At 64.9% G+C, this 16136-nt stretch overlaps 1 protein-coding gene across 1 annotated transcript; it reads left to right on the top strand.

Annotated features, from left to right (window-relative positions):
• Positions 1-4951: 4951 nt before the first annotated feature.
• Positions 4952-14648, top strand: LOC132535508 (DNA-directed RNA polymerase II subunit RPB1-like; the record flags this gene model as incomplete). The annotated part of the gene is given in 3 exon segments (XM_060181421.1): positions 4952-5563; positions 5566-6084; positions 14541-14648. Coding segments are annotated over 3 exon segments (1239 nt in total), but the record flags the coding sequence as incomplete, so codon positions are not given.
• Positions 14649-16136: the final 1488 nt, after the last annotated feature.

Genomic DNA, 16136 nt, shown 5'->3' with positions numbered 1-16136 from the left:
TTCCCCCTGCAGGTGGGGACCGAGGGCTTGAACCCAGGTCCTTGTGCGCTGTGATGTGTGGGCTTAATCAGGTGCGCCAACCTCCGGCTTCTCCTCTCTCTCTCTCTCTCCCCCCCTCTTCTATCTGGAAAAACCGCATTCTCCCCCGGGGATAGGCCGGGTGTTGCTGGGGGCGTGTAGGGCCTGGAGCCGGGAGAAGGGGCCGAGGGGGGCCGAGGGGGCCGAGGGGTGGGTTTCCAGCTGAAGCAGGTGCCGGGCCCACCTCACACAGCCCTGCCAGCTGCCGGCCAGATGGCGGCCTGGGGTCACAGCAGGGGCCGAGGTGTGAGCAGGCCCCACAGCCGCAGCCCCGCCCCAGCCCCGCCCCAGCCCCTCATCTGCCGGCCTGGAGGAGGCTTATTCCAGCCTGTCTCTCGGGGAGGATGCGTGGCTCCCCCAGAGGAGCACAGCCCCAGGTCCTCACAGCCCCCGGCCCACAGGGACCGCCCCCCACGGCCCAAAGTCAGCCTGGCACAGTGCATGACGGCCAGGTGCTGACGAAAGGCAGGGTTCCACCAGAGCCACAGGATAGACGCTCCCGCACCGTAGCTTCCCCTGGTGCGCAGCACACGCCATGTGGCGGCGGTCGCCCATCTGGGCCCAGGCCTGTGGTCAGCCAGCCGCCCTCAGTGCGAGCTTTCTCTCAGCCCTGAGTGAAATCTGAAAGTGAAGTGAAATACAAGGCGGGCGAGGGGGGGGGGGGAGCTGCTCAGCAGGAACTGAGACCCCTCTCAGGGCGGGCGGCCCCACAGGGCTCGAGCCCAGACACCACCTGGGGACACCAGGCAGCACTGCGGGAGCTTCAGAGCTGCGTCTCACTCTCCCATTCTTTTCCAAAAGGATTTCTTTTTCCCAGAGCCCTGCTGAATTCTGGCTGATGGTGGTGCTGGGGGTTGAACTGGGGCCTGAATCTCAGCAGGAGAGTCTTTTGAAGACCCAACTGTGCTGTCTCTCCCGCCCTATTCTTATTGTCGTTGTTGTTATTTCCCCAGAGCCCAGCTGAGCTCTGGCTGATGGTGGCGCTGGGGGTTGAACCTGGGGCCTCAGCGTCTCAGCAGGAGAGTCTGTTTGCGGAAGCCCTGTGCCCTCAACCCAGGCCTCTGGAAGGATTTCCCGGGGGGCTCCTCTCCCGCCACTGCATTCCACAGCTGCCGGTGACTTCCTCCTATCCCGACAGAGGGACAGAGAGAGAGAGGGGGACAGGGACAGAGAGACACAGCTCCAGCGTGCTGCGGGGCTGGAAGCCAGGTGAAGTGTGCGCCGGCCTGGGCCCTGTGCGTCCGACCCCCACCACCAGGCCTCCCCGCCCGCCCCTCTGCCCCAGGGCCTCCCGGCCTGCCTGCCCGCCTGCCCTCCGCCATGTGGGCGCCATGTGTGTCGGCCGGCCTGGCGTGTGGCGGGCGGGCGGGCGGCCAGCCGTGGGGACCAGAGCGTGTGAGCTGCCTCCCGCCCCGGCCTCCGGGGGGTCCACCTCAAGATGGGCCGTGTGTGCCCGAGCTGGCTGGGGTGCAGGCCTGGATGTGAGGGGCCTGCGGGTGGGTGAGAACAGGGTCCCCGGGCAGGGAGACAGGAGGGGGGCGTGGGGTGGCATGGGGGACCCCCACTTCCCAGAGCTGACCTCACCCACACCTGCAGCCCCTCCACCCAGGGCCCTCCTGCACCTCAACCTGCCCTAGCTAAGGCCCCGCCCCGCAGAGCAAGCCCCGCCCACGGAGACCACGCCCCGCCCCCGCTCTCCAATCACCGCTCCACGGCAGGCCACACCCCGTTGGTGGGACCCGCCCCCTTTGAGCCACGCCCCTTCTCGTGCACGGATTCCTGAGCCCGCAGGTCCCACCCCCCCTCCTCACCCACAGTCTCGCCCCTCATCAGTCATTGGACAGGGTCTGTCTTCGGACTCCGCCCTTCTGTAGGCCCCGCCCCCACGCCCTTTATAGGAACAGCATCTCGCTTGCCCGCCCCGGCCAGGCCACGCCCCTCCTCATGGGTGCTGGTCTGTCTCCGCAGGCCCCGCCCCACCCGCAGGCCCCGCCCCTCTGCAGGGGACCCCAGGGCAGCTGAGCAGGCGGGCAGGGGTCTGCTGGGGCTGCGGGGATTGGGGGGCTATGTAGGGCGGGGGCGCAGAGTAGGGGCCCCTCAGGGACACCAAGATTCGTGTGAGGATGCATGGCCCCCACATGAGCTGGAGTCTGGGGGCTCTTGGCACCCCCAAGACGGGGATTGGGGGTACCCATGTACTCAGGACCGGGAGGCGCCTGGGAGGACTTGGGGTGTGGACAGGCTGCACACCTGGGCAGGGCTGGCACCGGGCCCCCAGCGACTCTCAAGTATGGGCTGGGGCCCAGGACTCCTGGGGGGTGCTGGTCACCCCAAGGGGCTTGGAGGCCTGCAGAGGGGCGCTGGGAGATGGGGGCTGCAGGGTCCGAGTCTGGGGAACCCCCGGGCCGGAAGCGGGTCCCGCCTGGCACTGGGGTTCCTGCTTCCTTTTTATTGTGTCAGTCTGTCTGTCCTTCAGTGTGTCTGCTGCCCGGACCCTGGGCCTGATGCCTGAGGCTCTGATTTTGCTGCCAGGGCTTTCCAGCCATGAGACCCCCAGGCTCCCCGGTGGGGTTCCCCCCTGGTCACAGAGAGAAACTGAGGTGTGGGGGGGAGAAACAAGCCACAGCTCCCCAAAGAGCCTCGGCGAGGGGTTCCCATGGTGCCCGGGGGCTCGAACCCAGGCCCCTGCACAACTCCGAGAGCAGCTCCCACTGCTGGGGTGAAAGCCCCCACCCCCGGGGCTGTGCTCTGGAGAGGCCCTAGGTGGGGTTCGCTCCTTTGCTCCTGGGGTGGAAGCCGGGGACCCCCCTTTTATTCTGGAAGCAAGGTCGCAGCTTGCTGGCGGGGAGCCGGGGAGGGGTGCGGCTGTCTGCAGGCAGGGCCCCCGAGGCTGCCTGCAGCTGTAGACAGCTCTCTTTTCACCCTTGACCCCGGCCCGCGCCTCCTCCTGGCAGGGGTGGGGGGTGTTGAGGGGCAGCCTGGGGGGGTGGAGCCTGTCAAGGAAGTCACACACCTGGACAGAGGCCTCCCTGGAGGCAGCGGCTTCCGGAATTGAACAGGGTCTGAGGAGAGCTGGGGCGGGAGGAGGGGGGCGTCTCCAGGAGCCTGCGGAGGAAGCCGAGCCAGTCTGGGCGGGGTCCCCCCAGGAAGCCCGACACCTACTGTGGAGCCCCAGGGTGGGCAGAGGGCAGTGACCATGCCCGAGCTTAGGGCGCAGCCCTGGGGACCCGGCTGCAGTCACCCGGCTTGGGGAGCTCTGCAGTGGGGGCACCCAGGGGTGCACCGTGGTCCCCACTCTGACCTGCGGGAGGTCCAGACACTTCTCACACCCCGGGCCGCCGCTGGGTGAGCATGGACACCCCTGTGCCCCAGAGCCCCATGGTCCCTGGGCAGGTGCACGGCTGCAGGGAGTCAGGGTCCCCAAAGAAAGGGGGCTTCAGTGCCCCTGTGCAGCCAGGACGGTCACTTGGCTCCTCACCTGAATGCAGGCCGCCATGCACCTTCATCAGCCATCAGCCATTAGCACCATCCTCCATCCAGCCATCCTCCACCATCCATCCTCCATCCATCCTCCACCATCCATCCTCCATCCATCCATCCATCCTCCTCCATCCATCCTCCACCATCCATCCTCCACCATCCATCCTCCACCATCCATCCTCCATCCATCCTCCTCCATCCATCCTCCACCATCCATCCTCCATCCATCCATCCATCCTCCTCCATCCATCCTCCACCATCCATCCTCCACCGTCCATCCTCCACCATCCATCCTCCTCCATCCATCCTCCTCCATCGATCCTCCATCCATCCATCCATCCTCCTCCATCCATCCACCATCCATCCTCCACCATCCATCCTCCACCATCCATCCATCATCCATCCTCCATCAATCCTCCACCATCCATCCATCCTCCATCCATCCATCCTCCACCATCCATCCTCCACCATCCATCCATCCTCCATCCATCCATCCATCCTCCACCATCCATCCTCCACCATCCATCCATCTTCCTCCATCCATCCTCCACCATCCATCCATCCATCCTCCATCCATCCATCCTCCACCATCCATCCTCCACCATCCATCCTCCTCCATCCATCCTCCATCCATCCATCCTCCTCCATCCATCCTCCATCCATCCATCCTCCACCATCCATCCTCCATCATCCATCCTCCTCCATCCATCCTCCACCATCCATCCATCCACCCACCCATCCTTCCTCTAACATCCACCATCCATTGTACATCCACCATCATCCATCCAATATCCACCCATCCATACACCATCTATCCATCCTTCACCATCCATCCATCCATCATCCACTGTCCATCATCCATCACCCACCATCCATCATCCATCCATTATCTATCCATCCATCCATCCATCCATCCATCCATCCATCCATCATCTATCATCCTCCATCCATCCATTCACCCACCCATCCTTCCTCTAACATCCACCATCCATCATTCATTGTACATCCACCATCATCCATCCATCCTCCACCCATCCATCCACCATCTATCCATCCTCCACCATCCATCCATCACCCACCATCCATCCTCCACCCCACCCCAGCAACCCATCTCCCCGTCTGTCCCATCACCCCTCTCTCCCTCTCACTATATCCTCCTTTCTCTGTCTCTGTCTCCCTGTCTCCTTCTCCCTCTTACTCTCCCCCTCTCTGTCTCTCCTCTCTCTGTCACCTCTCTGTCTCCTCTCTCTGTCTCCCCTACTTATCTCTCTCCCCATCCCCCTCTGTCTCTCCTCTCTCTGTCTCTCCCCATCTCCTCCTCTCTGTCTCCCCCTCTGTCTCTCCCCTGTCCCCCATCTCCCACCCTCTGTCTCTCCCTCCTCCAGTCTCCCCCTCTCTGTCTCCCTCTCTGTCTCCCTCTCTGTCCCCCTCTCTGTCCCCCTCTCTGTCTCCCTCTCTGTCCCCCTCTCTGTCCCCCTCTCTGTCCCCCTCTCTGTCCCCCTCTCTGTCCCCCTCTCTGTCTCCCTCTCTGTCCCCCTCTCTGTCCCCCTCTCTGTCCCCCTCTCTGTCTCCCTCTCTGTCCCCCTCTCTGTCCCCCTCTCTGTCTCCCTCTCTGTCCCCCTCTCTGTCCCCCTCTCTGTCTCCCTCTCTGTCCCCCTCTCTGTCCCCCTCTCTGTCTCCCTCTCTGTCCCCCTCTCTGTCCCCCTCTCTGTCTCCCTCTCTGTCCCCCTCTCTGTCCCCCTCTCTGTCTCCCTCTCTGTCCCCCTCTCTGTCTCCCTCTCTGTCCCCCTCTCTGTCCCCCTCTCTGTCTCCCTCTCTGTCCCCCTCTCTGTCCCCCTCTCTGTCCCCCTCTCTGTCCCCCTCTCTGTCTCCCTCTCTGTCCCCCTCTCTGTCCCCCTCTCTGTCCCCCTCTCTGTCCCCCTCTCTGTCTCCCTCTCTGTCCCCCTCTCTGTCCCCCTCTCTGTCCCCCTCTCTGTCCCCCTCTCTGTCCCCCTCTCTGTCCCCCTCTCTGTCCCCTCTCTGTCCCCCTCTCTGTCCCCCTCTCTGTCTCCCTCTCTGTCCCCCTCTCTGTCCCCCTCTCTGTCTCCCTCTCTGTCCCCCTCTCTGTCCCCCTCTCTGTCCCCCTCTCTGTCCCCCTCTCTGTCCCCCTCTCTGTCCCCCTCTCTGTCCCCCTCTCTGTCCCCCTCTCTGTCCCCCTCTCTGTCTCCCTCTCTGTCCCCCTCTCTGTCCCCCTCTCTGTCCCCCTCTCTGTCCCCCTCTCTGTCTCCCTCTCTGTCCCCCTCTCTGTCCCCCTCTCTGTCCCCCTCTCTGTCCCCCTCTCTGTCTCCCTCTCTGTCCCCCTCTCTGTCCCCCTCTCTGTCTCCCTCTCTGTCCCCCTCTCTGTCCCCCTCTCTGTCCCCCTCTCTGTCCCCCTCTCTGTCTCCCTCTCTGTCCCCCTCTCTGTCCCCCTCTCTGTCTCCCTCTCTGTCCCCCTCTCTGTCCCCCTCTCTGTCCCCCTCTCTGTCCCCCTCTCTGTCTCCCTCTCTGTCCCCCTCTCTGTCCCCCTCTCTGTCTCCCCTCTCTGTCCCCCTCTCTGTCCCCCTCTCTGTCCCCCTCTCTGTCCCCCTCTCTGTCTCCCCCTCTCTGTCTCCCCCTCTCTGTCCCCCTCTCTGTCTCCCTCTCTGTCTCCCCCTCTCTGTCTCCCCCTCTCTGTCCCCTCTCTGTCCCCCTCTCTGTCCCCCTCTCTGTCTCCCCTCTCTGTCTCCCTCTCTGTCCCCCTCTCTGTCCCCCTCTCTGTCCCCCTCTCTGTCTCCCCTCTCTGTCTCCCTCTCTGTCCCCCTCTCTGTCTCCCCCTCTCTGTCTCCCTCTCTGTCCCCCTCTCTGTCCCCCTCTCTGTCTCCCCCTCTCTGTCCCCCTCTCTGTCTCCCCCTCTCTGTCTCCCTCTCTGTCCCCCTCTCTGTCCCCCTCTCTGTCCCCCTCTCTGTCTCCCTCTCTGTCTCCCTCTCTGTCCCCCTCTCTGTCCCCCTCTCTGTCTCCCTCTCTGTCCCCCTCTCTGTCTCCCCTCTCTGTCCCCCTCTCTGTCCCCCTCTCTGTCTCCCTCTCTGTCCCCCTCTCTGTCCCCCTCTCTGTCCCCCTCTCTGTCCCCCTCTCTGTCCCCCTCTCTGTCCCCCTCTCTGTCCCCCTCTCTGTCTCCCCTCTCTGTCTCCCTCTCTGTCTCCCCCTCTCTGTCCCCCTCTCTGTCCCCCTCTCTGTCTCCCCTCTCTGTCCCCCTCTCTGTCCCCCTCTCTGTCCCCCTCTCTGTCTCCCTCTCTGTCTCCCCCTCTCTGTCTCCCCCTCTCTGTCCCCCTCTCTGTCCCCCTCTCTGTCCCCCTCTCTGTCCCCCTCTCTGTCTCCCCTCTGTCTCCCTCTCTGTCTCCCTCTCTGTCCCCCTCTCTGTCCCCCTCTCTGTCTCCCTCTCTGTCTCCCCCTCTCTGTCTCCCCCTCTCTGTCCCCCTCTCTGTCTCCCTCTCTGTCCCCCTCTCTGACCCCCTCTCTGTCCCCCTCTCTGTCCCCCTCTCTGTCCCCCTCTCTGTCTCCCTCTCTGTCTCCCCCTCTCTGTCTCCCCCTCTCTGTCCCCCTCTCTGTCTCCCTCTCTGTCCCCCTCTCTGTCCCCCTCTCTGTCTCCCCTCTCTGTCTCCCTCTCTGTCTCCCCCTCTCTGTCCCCCTCTCTGTCCCCCTCTCTGTCTCCCCTCTGTCTCCCTCTCTGTCCCCCTCTCTGTCCCCCTCTCTGTCCCCCTCTCTGTCCCCCTCTCTGTCCCCCTCTCTGTCCCCCTCTCTGTCCCCCTCTCTGTCTCCCCTCTCTGTCTCCCTCTCTGTCTCCCCCTCTCTGTCCCCCTCTCTGTCCCCCTCTCTGTCCCCCTCTCTGTCCCCCTGTCTCCCTCTCTGTCCCCCTCTCTGTCCCCCTCTCTGTCCCCCTCTCTGTCCCCCTCTCTGTCCCCCTCTCTGTCTCCCTCTCTGTCCCCCTCTCTGTCCCCCTCTCTGTCTCCCTCTCTGTCCCCCTCTCTGTCCCCCTCTCTGTCCCCCTCTCTGTCCCCCTCTCTGTCTCCCTCTCTGTCCCCCTCTCTGTCCCCCTCTCTGTCTCCCTCTCTGTCCCCCTCTCTGTCCCCCTCTCTGTCTCCCCTCTGTCTCCCTCTCTGTCCCCCTCTCTGTCCCCCTCTCTGTCTCCCTCTCTGTCTCCCCCTCTCTGTCTCCCCCTCTCTGTCCCCCTCTCTGTCCCCCTCTCTGTCTCCCCTCTCTGTCCCCCTCTCTGTCTCCCTCTCTGTCTCCCCCTCTCTGTCTCCCCCTCTCTGTCCCCCTCTCTGTCTCCCTCTCTGTCCCCCTCTCTGACCCCCTCTCTGTCCCCCTCTCTGTCCCCCTCTCTGTCCCCCTCTCTGTCTCCCTCTCTGTCTCCCCCTCTCTGTCTCCCCCTCTCTGTCCCCCTCTCTGTCCCCCTCTCTGTCCCCCTCTCTGTCCCCCTCTCTGTCTCCCCTCTCTGTCTCCCTCTCTGTCCCCCTCTCTGTCCCCCTCTCTGTCTCCCCTCTCTGTCTCCCTCTCTGTCTCCCCCTCTCTGTCCCCCTCTCTGTCCCCCTCTCTGTCTCCCCTCTGTCTCCCTCTCTGTCCCCCTCTCTGTCCCCCTCTCTGTCCCCCTCTCTGTCCCCCTCTCTGTCCCCCTCTCTGTCCCCCTCTCTGTCCCCCTCTCTGTCTCCCCTCTCTGTCTCCCTCTCTGTCTCCCCCTCTCTGTCCCCCTCTCTGTCCCCCTCTCTGTCCCCCTCTCTGTCCCCCTGTCTCCCTCTCTGTCTCCCCCTCTCTGTCCCCCTCTCTGTCTCCCCCTCTCTGTCCCCCTCTCTGTCCCCCTGTCTCCCTCTCTGTCTCCCCCTCTCTGTCCCCCTCTCTGTCTCCCTCTCTGTCCCCCTCTCTGTCCCCCTCTCTGTCTCCCCCTCTCTGTCCCCCTCTCTGTCCCCCTCTCTGTCCCCCTCTCTGTCCCCCTCTCTGTCCCCCTCTCTGTCTCCCCCTCTCTGTCCCCCTCTCTGTCCCCCTCTCTGTCCCCCTCTCTGTCCCCCTCTCTGTCCCCCTCTCTGTCCCCCTCTCTGTCCCCCTCTCTGTTCCCCTGTCTCCCTCTCTGTCTCCCCCTCTCTGTCTCCCTCTCTGTCCCCCTCTCTGTCTCCCTCTCTGTCTCCCCCTCTCTGTCCCCCTCTCTGTCTCCCTCTCTGTCTCCCTCTCTGTCCCCCTCTCTGTCTCCCTCTCTGTCCCCCTCTCTGTCTCCCTCTCTGTCTCCCCCTCTCTGTCTCCCCCTCTCTGTCCCCCTCTCTGTCCCCCTCTCTGTCCCCCTCTCTGTCTCCCCTCTCTGTCTCCCTCTCTGTCCCCCTCTCTGTCCCCCTCTCTGTCCCCCTCTCTGTCTCCCCCTCTCTGTCCCCCTCTCTGTCCCCCTCTCTGTCCCCCTCTCTGTCTCCCCTCTCTGTCTCCCTCTCTGTCCCCCTCTCTGTCTCCCTCTCTGTCCCCCTCTCTGTCCCCCTCTCTGTCCCCCTCTCTGTCTCCCCCTCTCTGTCTCCCCCTCTCTGTCCCCCTCTCTGTCCCCCTCTCTGTCCCCCTCTCTGTCCCCCTCTCTGTCTCCCTCTCTGTCTCCCCCTCTCTGTCCCCCTCTCTGTCCCCCTCTCTGTCTCCCTCTCTGTCCCCCTCTCTGTCCCCCTCTCTGTCTCCCCCTCTCTGTCCCCCTCTCTGTCCCCCTCTCTGTCCCCCTCTCTGTCCCCCTCTCTGTCTCCCCTCTCTGTCTCCCTCTCTGTCTCCCCCTCTCTGTCCCCCTCTCTGTCCCCCTCGCTGTCCCCCTCTCTGTCCCCCTCTCTGTCTCCCTCTCTGTCTCCCCCTCTCTGTCCCCCTCTCTGTCCCCCTCTCTGTCTCCCTCTCTGTCCCCCTCTCTGTCCCCCTCTCTGTCTCCCTCTCTGTCCCCCTCTCTGTCTCCCTCTCTGTCCCCCTCTCTGTCTCCCTCTCTGTCTCCCCCTCTCTGTCCCCCTCTCTGTCTCCCCCTCTCTGTCCCCCTCTCTGTCCCCCTCTCTGTCTCCCCTCTCTGTCCCCCTCTCTGTCCCCCTCTCTGTCCCCCTCTCTGTCTCCCTCTCTGTCTCCCCCTCTCTGTCCCCCTCTCTGTCCCCCTCTCTGTCTCCCTCTCTGTCCCCCTCTCTGTCCCCCTCTCTGTCTCCCCTCTCTGTCCCCCTCTCTGTCTCCCTCTCTGTCTCCCCCTCTCTGTCCCCCTCTCTGTCTCCCCCTCTCTGTCCCCCTCTCTGTCCCCCTCTCTGTCTCCCTCTCTGTCCCCCTCTCTGTCCCCCTCTCTGTCTCCCCTCTCTGTCCCCCTCTCTGTCTCCCCCTCTCTGTCTCCCTCTCTGTCCCCCTCTCTGTCTCCCCTCTCTGTCCCCCTCTCTGTCCCCCTCTCTGTCCCCCTCTCTGTCTCCCCTCTCTGTCCCCCTCTCTGTCTCCCTCTCTGTCTCCCTCTCTGTCCCCCTCTCTGTCCCCCTCTCTGTCCCCCTCTCTGTCCCCCTCTCTGTCTCCCCTCTGTCTCCCTCTCTGTCTCCCTCTCTGTCCCCCTCTCTGTCCCCCTCTCTGTCTCCCCTCTGTCTCCCTCTCTGTCTCCCTCTCTGTCCCCCTCTCTGTCCCCCTCTCTGTCTCCCCTCTGTCTCCCTCTCTGTCCCCCTCTCTGTCTCCCCTCTCTGTCCCCCTCTCTGTCCCCCTCTCTGTCCCCCTCTCTGTCTCCCCTCTCTGTCCCCCTCTCTGTCTCCCTCTCTGTCTCCCTCTCTGTCCCCCTCTCTGTCCCCCTCTCTGTCCCCCTCTCTGTCCCCCTCTCTGTCTCCCCTCTGTCTCCCTCTCTGTCTCCCTCTCTGTCCCCCTCTCTGTCTCCCCTCTGTCTCCCTCTCTGTCCCCCTCTCTGTCTCCCTCTCTGTCTCCCTCTCTGTCTCCCTCTCTGTCCCCCTCTCTGTCCCCCTCTCTGTCTCCCCTCTGTCTCCCTCTCTGTCCCCCTCTCTGTCTCCCCTCTGTCTCCCTCTCTGTCTCCCTCTCTGTCCCCCTCTCTGTCCCCCTCTCTGTCTCCCCTCTGTCTCCCTCTCTGTCCCCCTCTCTGTCTCCCTCTCTGTCCCCCTCTCTGTCCCCCTCTCTGTCTCCCCTCTGTCTCCCTCTCTGTCCCCCTCTCTGTCCCCCTCTCTGTCTCCCCCTCTCTGTCCCCCTCTCTGTCTCCCTCTCTGTCCCCCTCTCTGTCCCCCTCTCTGTCCCCCTCTCTGTCTCCCTCTCTGTCTCCCCTCTCCATCTCTTCCTCCCCCGTCTCCCCTGTCTCCCCTTCCCCCATCTCCCCCTCTCCGTCTCCCCCTCCCCACCCCATGTCCCCAGAGCCGCAGCGGCATGGCTGGCCTGGCCTGGGCCGGGCTCCCGTCCAGCGCGCCTGGTGCGAGCCAACCATCTGTGCTGAGCTGAGCCTCGGCCATGAGGCCGTTGGGACTGGGGGTGGGGGCTGGGGTTCCGGCCAGCCCCCCAGGAGCCCCGCCTGGTCTGGGCGGCCTCCCTGTCAGGCTGCGACTTGGGTCCCCTGTCGCTTTGGGGGGCTGGGGTTCGGGTCGGGGGTGTCCCATCGGGCGCTGGCCGACCACGGGGTCATGGCCAGGGTCCGGGCGCCCGCAGGCAGACAGGGTGGGCGGTGAACGGGTGCTGACGGGTGACTCAGGCTGCCCCCCACGCCCTGCGGGCTTAGTCACACACACCCCCACCGCACCCTGAGGTCCTGGGTCTGAGCCGGTGACCCGGCCGGGTCTGGGTCATTCAGGAGGGCACTCAGCTCTGCCCCCGGGGCCCCCACCCCGGGGATGGAGGGGACCACTTAGGACCGAGGTCCCCAGTGGGGACGCCTCCATCAGGCGGCATTGATTCCTGGCCGCTCTTTGCATGTGGCAGCCCCCCCTGCACCCCACAGTGGCCACAGCCTGCCGGACTCTGAGGCTGGGGGTGGGGCTGGGGTCCTGGGGCTGGGGTCTTGGGGCTGGGGGGGCCCTGGGGCTGGGGTCCTGGGGCTGGGGACCTGGGGCTGGGGTCCTGGGGCTGGGGTCCTGGGGCTGGGGTCCTGGGGCTGTGAACCATGGGTCTGGGGGCCCTGGGGCTGGGGTCCTGGGGCTGGGGTCCTGGGGCTGGGGGACTCTGGAGCTGGGTCCTGGGGCTGGGGGACTCTGGAGCTGGGATCTGGGGCTGGGAGCCTGGGGCTGGGATCTGAGGCTGGGGTCCTGGGGCTGGGGTCCTGGGGCTGGGGTCCTGGGGCTGGGGTCCTGGGGCTGGGGGACTCTGGGGCTGGGATCTGGGGCTGGGATCTGGGGCTGGGAGCCTGGGGCTGGGGGACTCTGGGGCTGGGGAACGTGGTGCTGGGATCTGGGGCTGGGGGACTCTGGAGCTGGGTCCTGGGGCGGGAGACTCTGGGGCTGGGATCTGGGGCTGGGGCTGGGAGCCTGGGGCTGGGAGCCTGGCTTGGGGTCCCCAGCACTGGGCTGTACCAACTTGGGGGTAGGGACCTTTTGCAGACCTTGTGTCCTCAGGCCCCCGAGTGGTCGGCCTTTTTGACCACTGGACACTGTGGGACTTTGTTCCCCAGGTGTCTCCGGGTGTGGGGCACAGTGGGGTTTGGGGTTTTCCAGACTTCAGTTTGTATAAATATTCAGGGTTTGCCTTGCAAAGCATGTGGGTGGCTGGGGGCCCCAAGGGTCACATTGTTTTGGGGATATCAACCAGAAAGGGCTGTCCTGGGGCCAGTGTGTCCCTGTGTGCTGAGACCCTGGGGTGGTTCCCCCCTTAGGAGGCCAGTCGGGGGGCTCTGCGGGCCTCTGGCTGCCTGGTTGCATCTCATTGCCCGCCCCATGCTTTGCTAGCTTGCATCTGAAACAAAAACAGTTTTGTTTATTTGTTTAACTTTTTTTTCCCCGAGTCCTGCTCAGCTCTGGCTGATGGTGGTGCTGGGGACTGAACCTGGGACCTCCAAGCCTCAGACAGGAGATTCTCTTTAATAGAACCCTGTGCTGTCTCCTCAGCCTTATTATTATTATTACTATTATTATATATTTTTTGGTTTTCCACAGAGCCCTGCTGAGCTCTGGCTGATGGTGGTGCCGCGGACTGAACCTGGGGCCTCGAAGCCTCAGGCGGAAGAGTCTGTTGCAGAACCCCTGTGCCATCTCCAGACCCCAGACCATCTTCAGTGTGCAGTCAGGAGAGAGCAGCAGAGTCCCACTGACTCCTGCGAGGCCTCAAGCCTCAACCTGCCCACCTTGGTTTTGTTCTTTTTTTAAAAAAGAAACTTTAATTATGATCAACAAGTCCACTGGATAACAGGGCACAATTCCACACAGTTCCCACCACCTGAGTTCCATGTCCCATCTCCTCTGTTGGAAGCTTCCCTGTATTTTTTTTTTCCTCCAGGGTTATTGCTGGGGCTCGGTGCCTGCACTACGAATCCACTGCTCCTGGAGGCTATTTTTTTCCCTTTTGTTGCCCTTGTTGTTTATCTTTGTTGTGGTTATAGCTGTCATTGTTGTTGGGTAGGACAGAGAGACATGGAGAGAGGAGGGGAAGACAGAGAGGGGAGAGAAAGACAGACACCTGCAGGCCTGCTTCACCATCTGTGAAGTGACCCCCCTCCCGCAGGTGGGGATCCGGGGGCTCGAACCGGGATCCTTGTGCCGGTCCTTGCGCTTCCTGCCATGTGCGCTTAACCTGCTGCGCTACTGCCCGACTCCCCAGCTCCCCTGGTCTTTATCCCTCTGGGAGCCTGGACCCAGATTCTTCATGGGGAACAGAAGGTGGGAGTCTGGCTTCTGTCACTGCTTCTTCGCTGGACATGGGCGTTGGCAGGTGGATCCACACCCAGCCTGTTTCCGTCTCACTGATTCATTTATCTGCCAGCAGGGCTGTGGCTTGCTGGGCTTGGGGTCCGCTCCTCGCGGCTTTTGTCTGTCTGTCTGTCTGTCTGTCTGTCTGTCTAACAGTTTCTTCATTTTTATTATGTGTCTCCAGGGTCACTGCTGGGCCTCGGTCCCTGTGTGGTGAATCCACTGCTCCCAAGGCTTTGCTCCACCCACCCACCCACACCCCCACCCCACTTTATTTTCCCTTGACTGTGATCGAAGCCGAGGGTGGGGGAGACAGCACAATGGTTCTGCAAACAGACTCTCACGGCTGAGGCTCCAACGTCCCAGGTTCAATCCCCCGCATCACCATCAGCCAGAGAGGAGCAGGGCTGTATATGAATAAAACCGAGAGCGGTCCGGGAGGTGGCGCAGGGGAGACAGCATCGGACTCTCAAGCACGAGGTCCTGAGTTCAGTGCCCGGCAGCACATGGACCAGAGTGACGTCTGATTCTTTCTCTCTCTCCTCCTATCTTTCTCATAAATAAATAAAATCTTAAAAAAAAAAAAAGAGACAGACAGGGAGAGACAGAGACAGAGAGACAGAGAGACAGAGAGACACCTGCAGCCCTGCTCCACCGCACCTGAAGTTCCCCCCGCAGGTCCGAGAGCCTCGGACCCCCGTCTTCGGCATCCAGGCTGCCGGGCTGGCGTGATGTGGACTTGAACCCCAAGCCCTGGGCTCCACCAGGCCTGTCTGCTCAGCCGTGTGCCCCCCACCCCCCAAATCTCTGGGACCTGCCCGGCCGTGTTGAGGTCTCCCCTGACTCTGGGGGCGTCTTGCACTCCGGTTGGGGGGTCTCTGGGGCCTAAAGTCTCCATTTTCGTGGAATAAACACTGAAGGCAGGTTGGGGCTGGGTCCTGCAGGCGGGGTGGGGCCTCGGGGGCCTCGGCGGGTCACCCCCAGGGCTGCTCCCGGGGGCCAGGACATTCCAGCCGCCCCCACCTGCGCCCCCAGCCCAGACGAGGCGGCCCCGTCAGCTCACACCTCGGAACAGCTTGTCCCGAGCGACCGGGCGCTGGTGCGGAACCGGCGGGGCCGCCCCAGGAATGTCCCCCCCGCCCCCAGATGGCTCAGCCGGCAGCGTCGCCTGGTTCTCATTTCCCCGAGCTGGCGCCGCTGCTGCGCGCGCCCGGGACACGAGCACGAGATCGCACGGGAGCGCGCCAGGCGTGATCCTGCGTCTGTGAGCGCGCACAGGTCTGCCCCGGGGACGCGCGCGGGGGGTCTGCGGGGGGGGGGGCGCGTGCGGGGGTCTGTCTGCGGGAGCGCGCGTGCGGGGGGTCTGTGGGGGGTGAGCGTGCAGGGGTCTGTCTGCGGGGACGCGCGTGCAGGGGTCTGTCTGCGGGGGGGCGCGTGCGGGGGTCTGTCTGCGGGGATGCGCGTGCAGGGGTCTGCGGGACGCGCGTGCAGGAGTCTGTCTGCGGGGGGAGCGCGTACGGGGGTCTGTCTGCGGGGACGCCCGTGCAGGGGTCTGTCCGCGGGGACGCGCGTGCAGGGGTCTGTCCACGGGGACGCGCGTGCAGGGGTCTGTCCACGGGGACGCGCGTGCAGGGGGTCTGTCCACGGGGACGCGCGTGCAGGGGTCTGTCCACGGGGACGCGCGTGCAGGGGTCTGTCCACGGGGACGCGCGTGCAGGGGTCTGTCCACGGGGACGCGCGTGCAGGGGGTCTGTCCGCGGGGACGCGCGTGCAGGGGTCTGTCCACGGGGACGCGCGTGCAGGGGTCTGTCCGCGGGGATGCGCGTGCAGGGGTCCGCGGGGGCGCGCGTGCAGGGGTCTGTCCGCGGGGGCGCGCGTGCAGGGGTCTGCCTGCGGGGATGCGCGTGCAGGGGTCCGCGGGGGCGCGCCCGCACCTGGCCGGCTGTGGGAAGTTCTCCCCCGGGACCGTGGGCCGCGAGCCCAGCAGGCGGCGGCGGCCAAGTGCGGCTTCTGGGCCCCCGGGACCCCGCCTCGCCCGGCGCCGCTGTTCCCACGGTCCCCCGCCTCCCCGTTCCCCAGCCGCGCTGGCACCCGGGTCCGAGGCCGCCCGCCGCCAAGACTTGGCGGCTTCCCTTGGCTCGTCTGCAGTCCGGGCGCGGCTCCCGGTCAGGCCGGGTCTGGGGGCCAAAGGGGGGCTGGGGGGCTTCCTGGGGGACGGGGACCGCGAGGCCTCGCTGCCGCCTCTGCTGCGATGCCACGGCCGCCTGCGGCCACCTTGTGCCATGAGGCACGGGGGCACCGGACGCCCTCACCCCTTTAAGGAGAGACCCTTGCACCGCCTGGGACCCCCGCCCCCCAAGATGCAGGAACCCGGGCTGACAGCGGACTCACTGCCCTGGGGACCCCCAGCCGCCCCCAGCCCCACGGGGACCCAGGTGTGCCGCCCGCGCCCAGCCTCAACCCTGCGCTTCTCTGCTCTTGCTTTTTCACTCTGTCTCCCTTGCAAAGTGCTCGGGGCTGCCTGCCCCATCTCACCCCACAGCCGCTCCCTCCCCGCCGTGTGGCGCCCCCACCTGCACGAGGCTCGACCGGCCCCTGAGGTGGTAGCGTGCCCTCTCCCTGCTGAGCCCTCTTCTGCACCCCTCCCCACTTGTATTGGAGAGGATGCAGGGGTGACAGGGGTGACGGGCGGCCCTCCTGGCCCACCCACGGACCTTGCACTGGCTGGGTTCCAACCCAGGA

Source organism: Erinaceus europaeus, chromosome 23 (genome assembly GCF_950295315.1).
Source record: "Erinaceus europaeus chromosome 23, mEriEur2.1, whole genome shotgun sequence".
In the NCBI taxonomy this organism is placed as follows: Eukaryota; Metazoa; Chordata; class Mammalia; order Eulipotyphla; family Erinaceidae; genus Erinaceus; species Erinaceus europaeus.
Note: the sequence above shows the minus strand (reverse complement) of the source record. Positions and strands in the feature narration are given on the sequence as shown.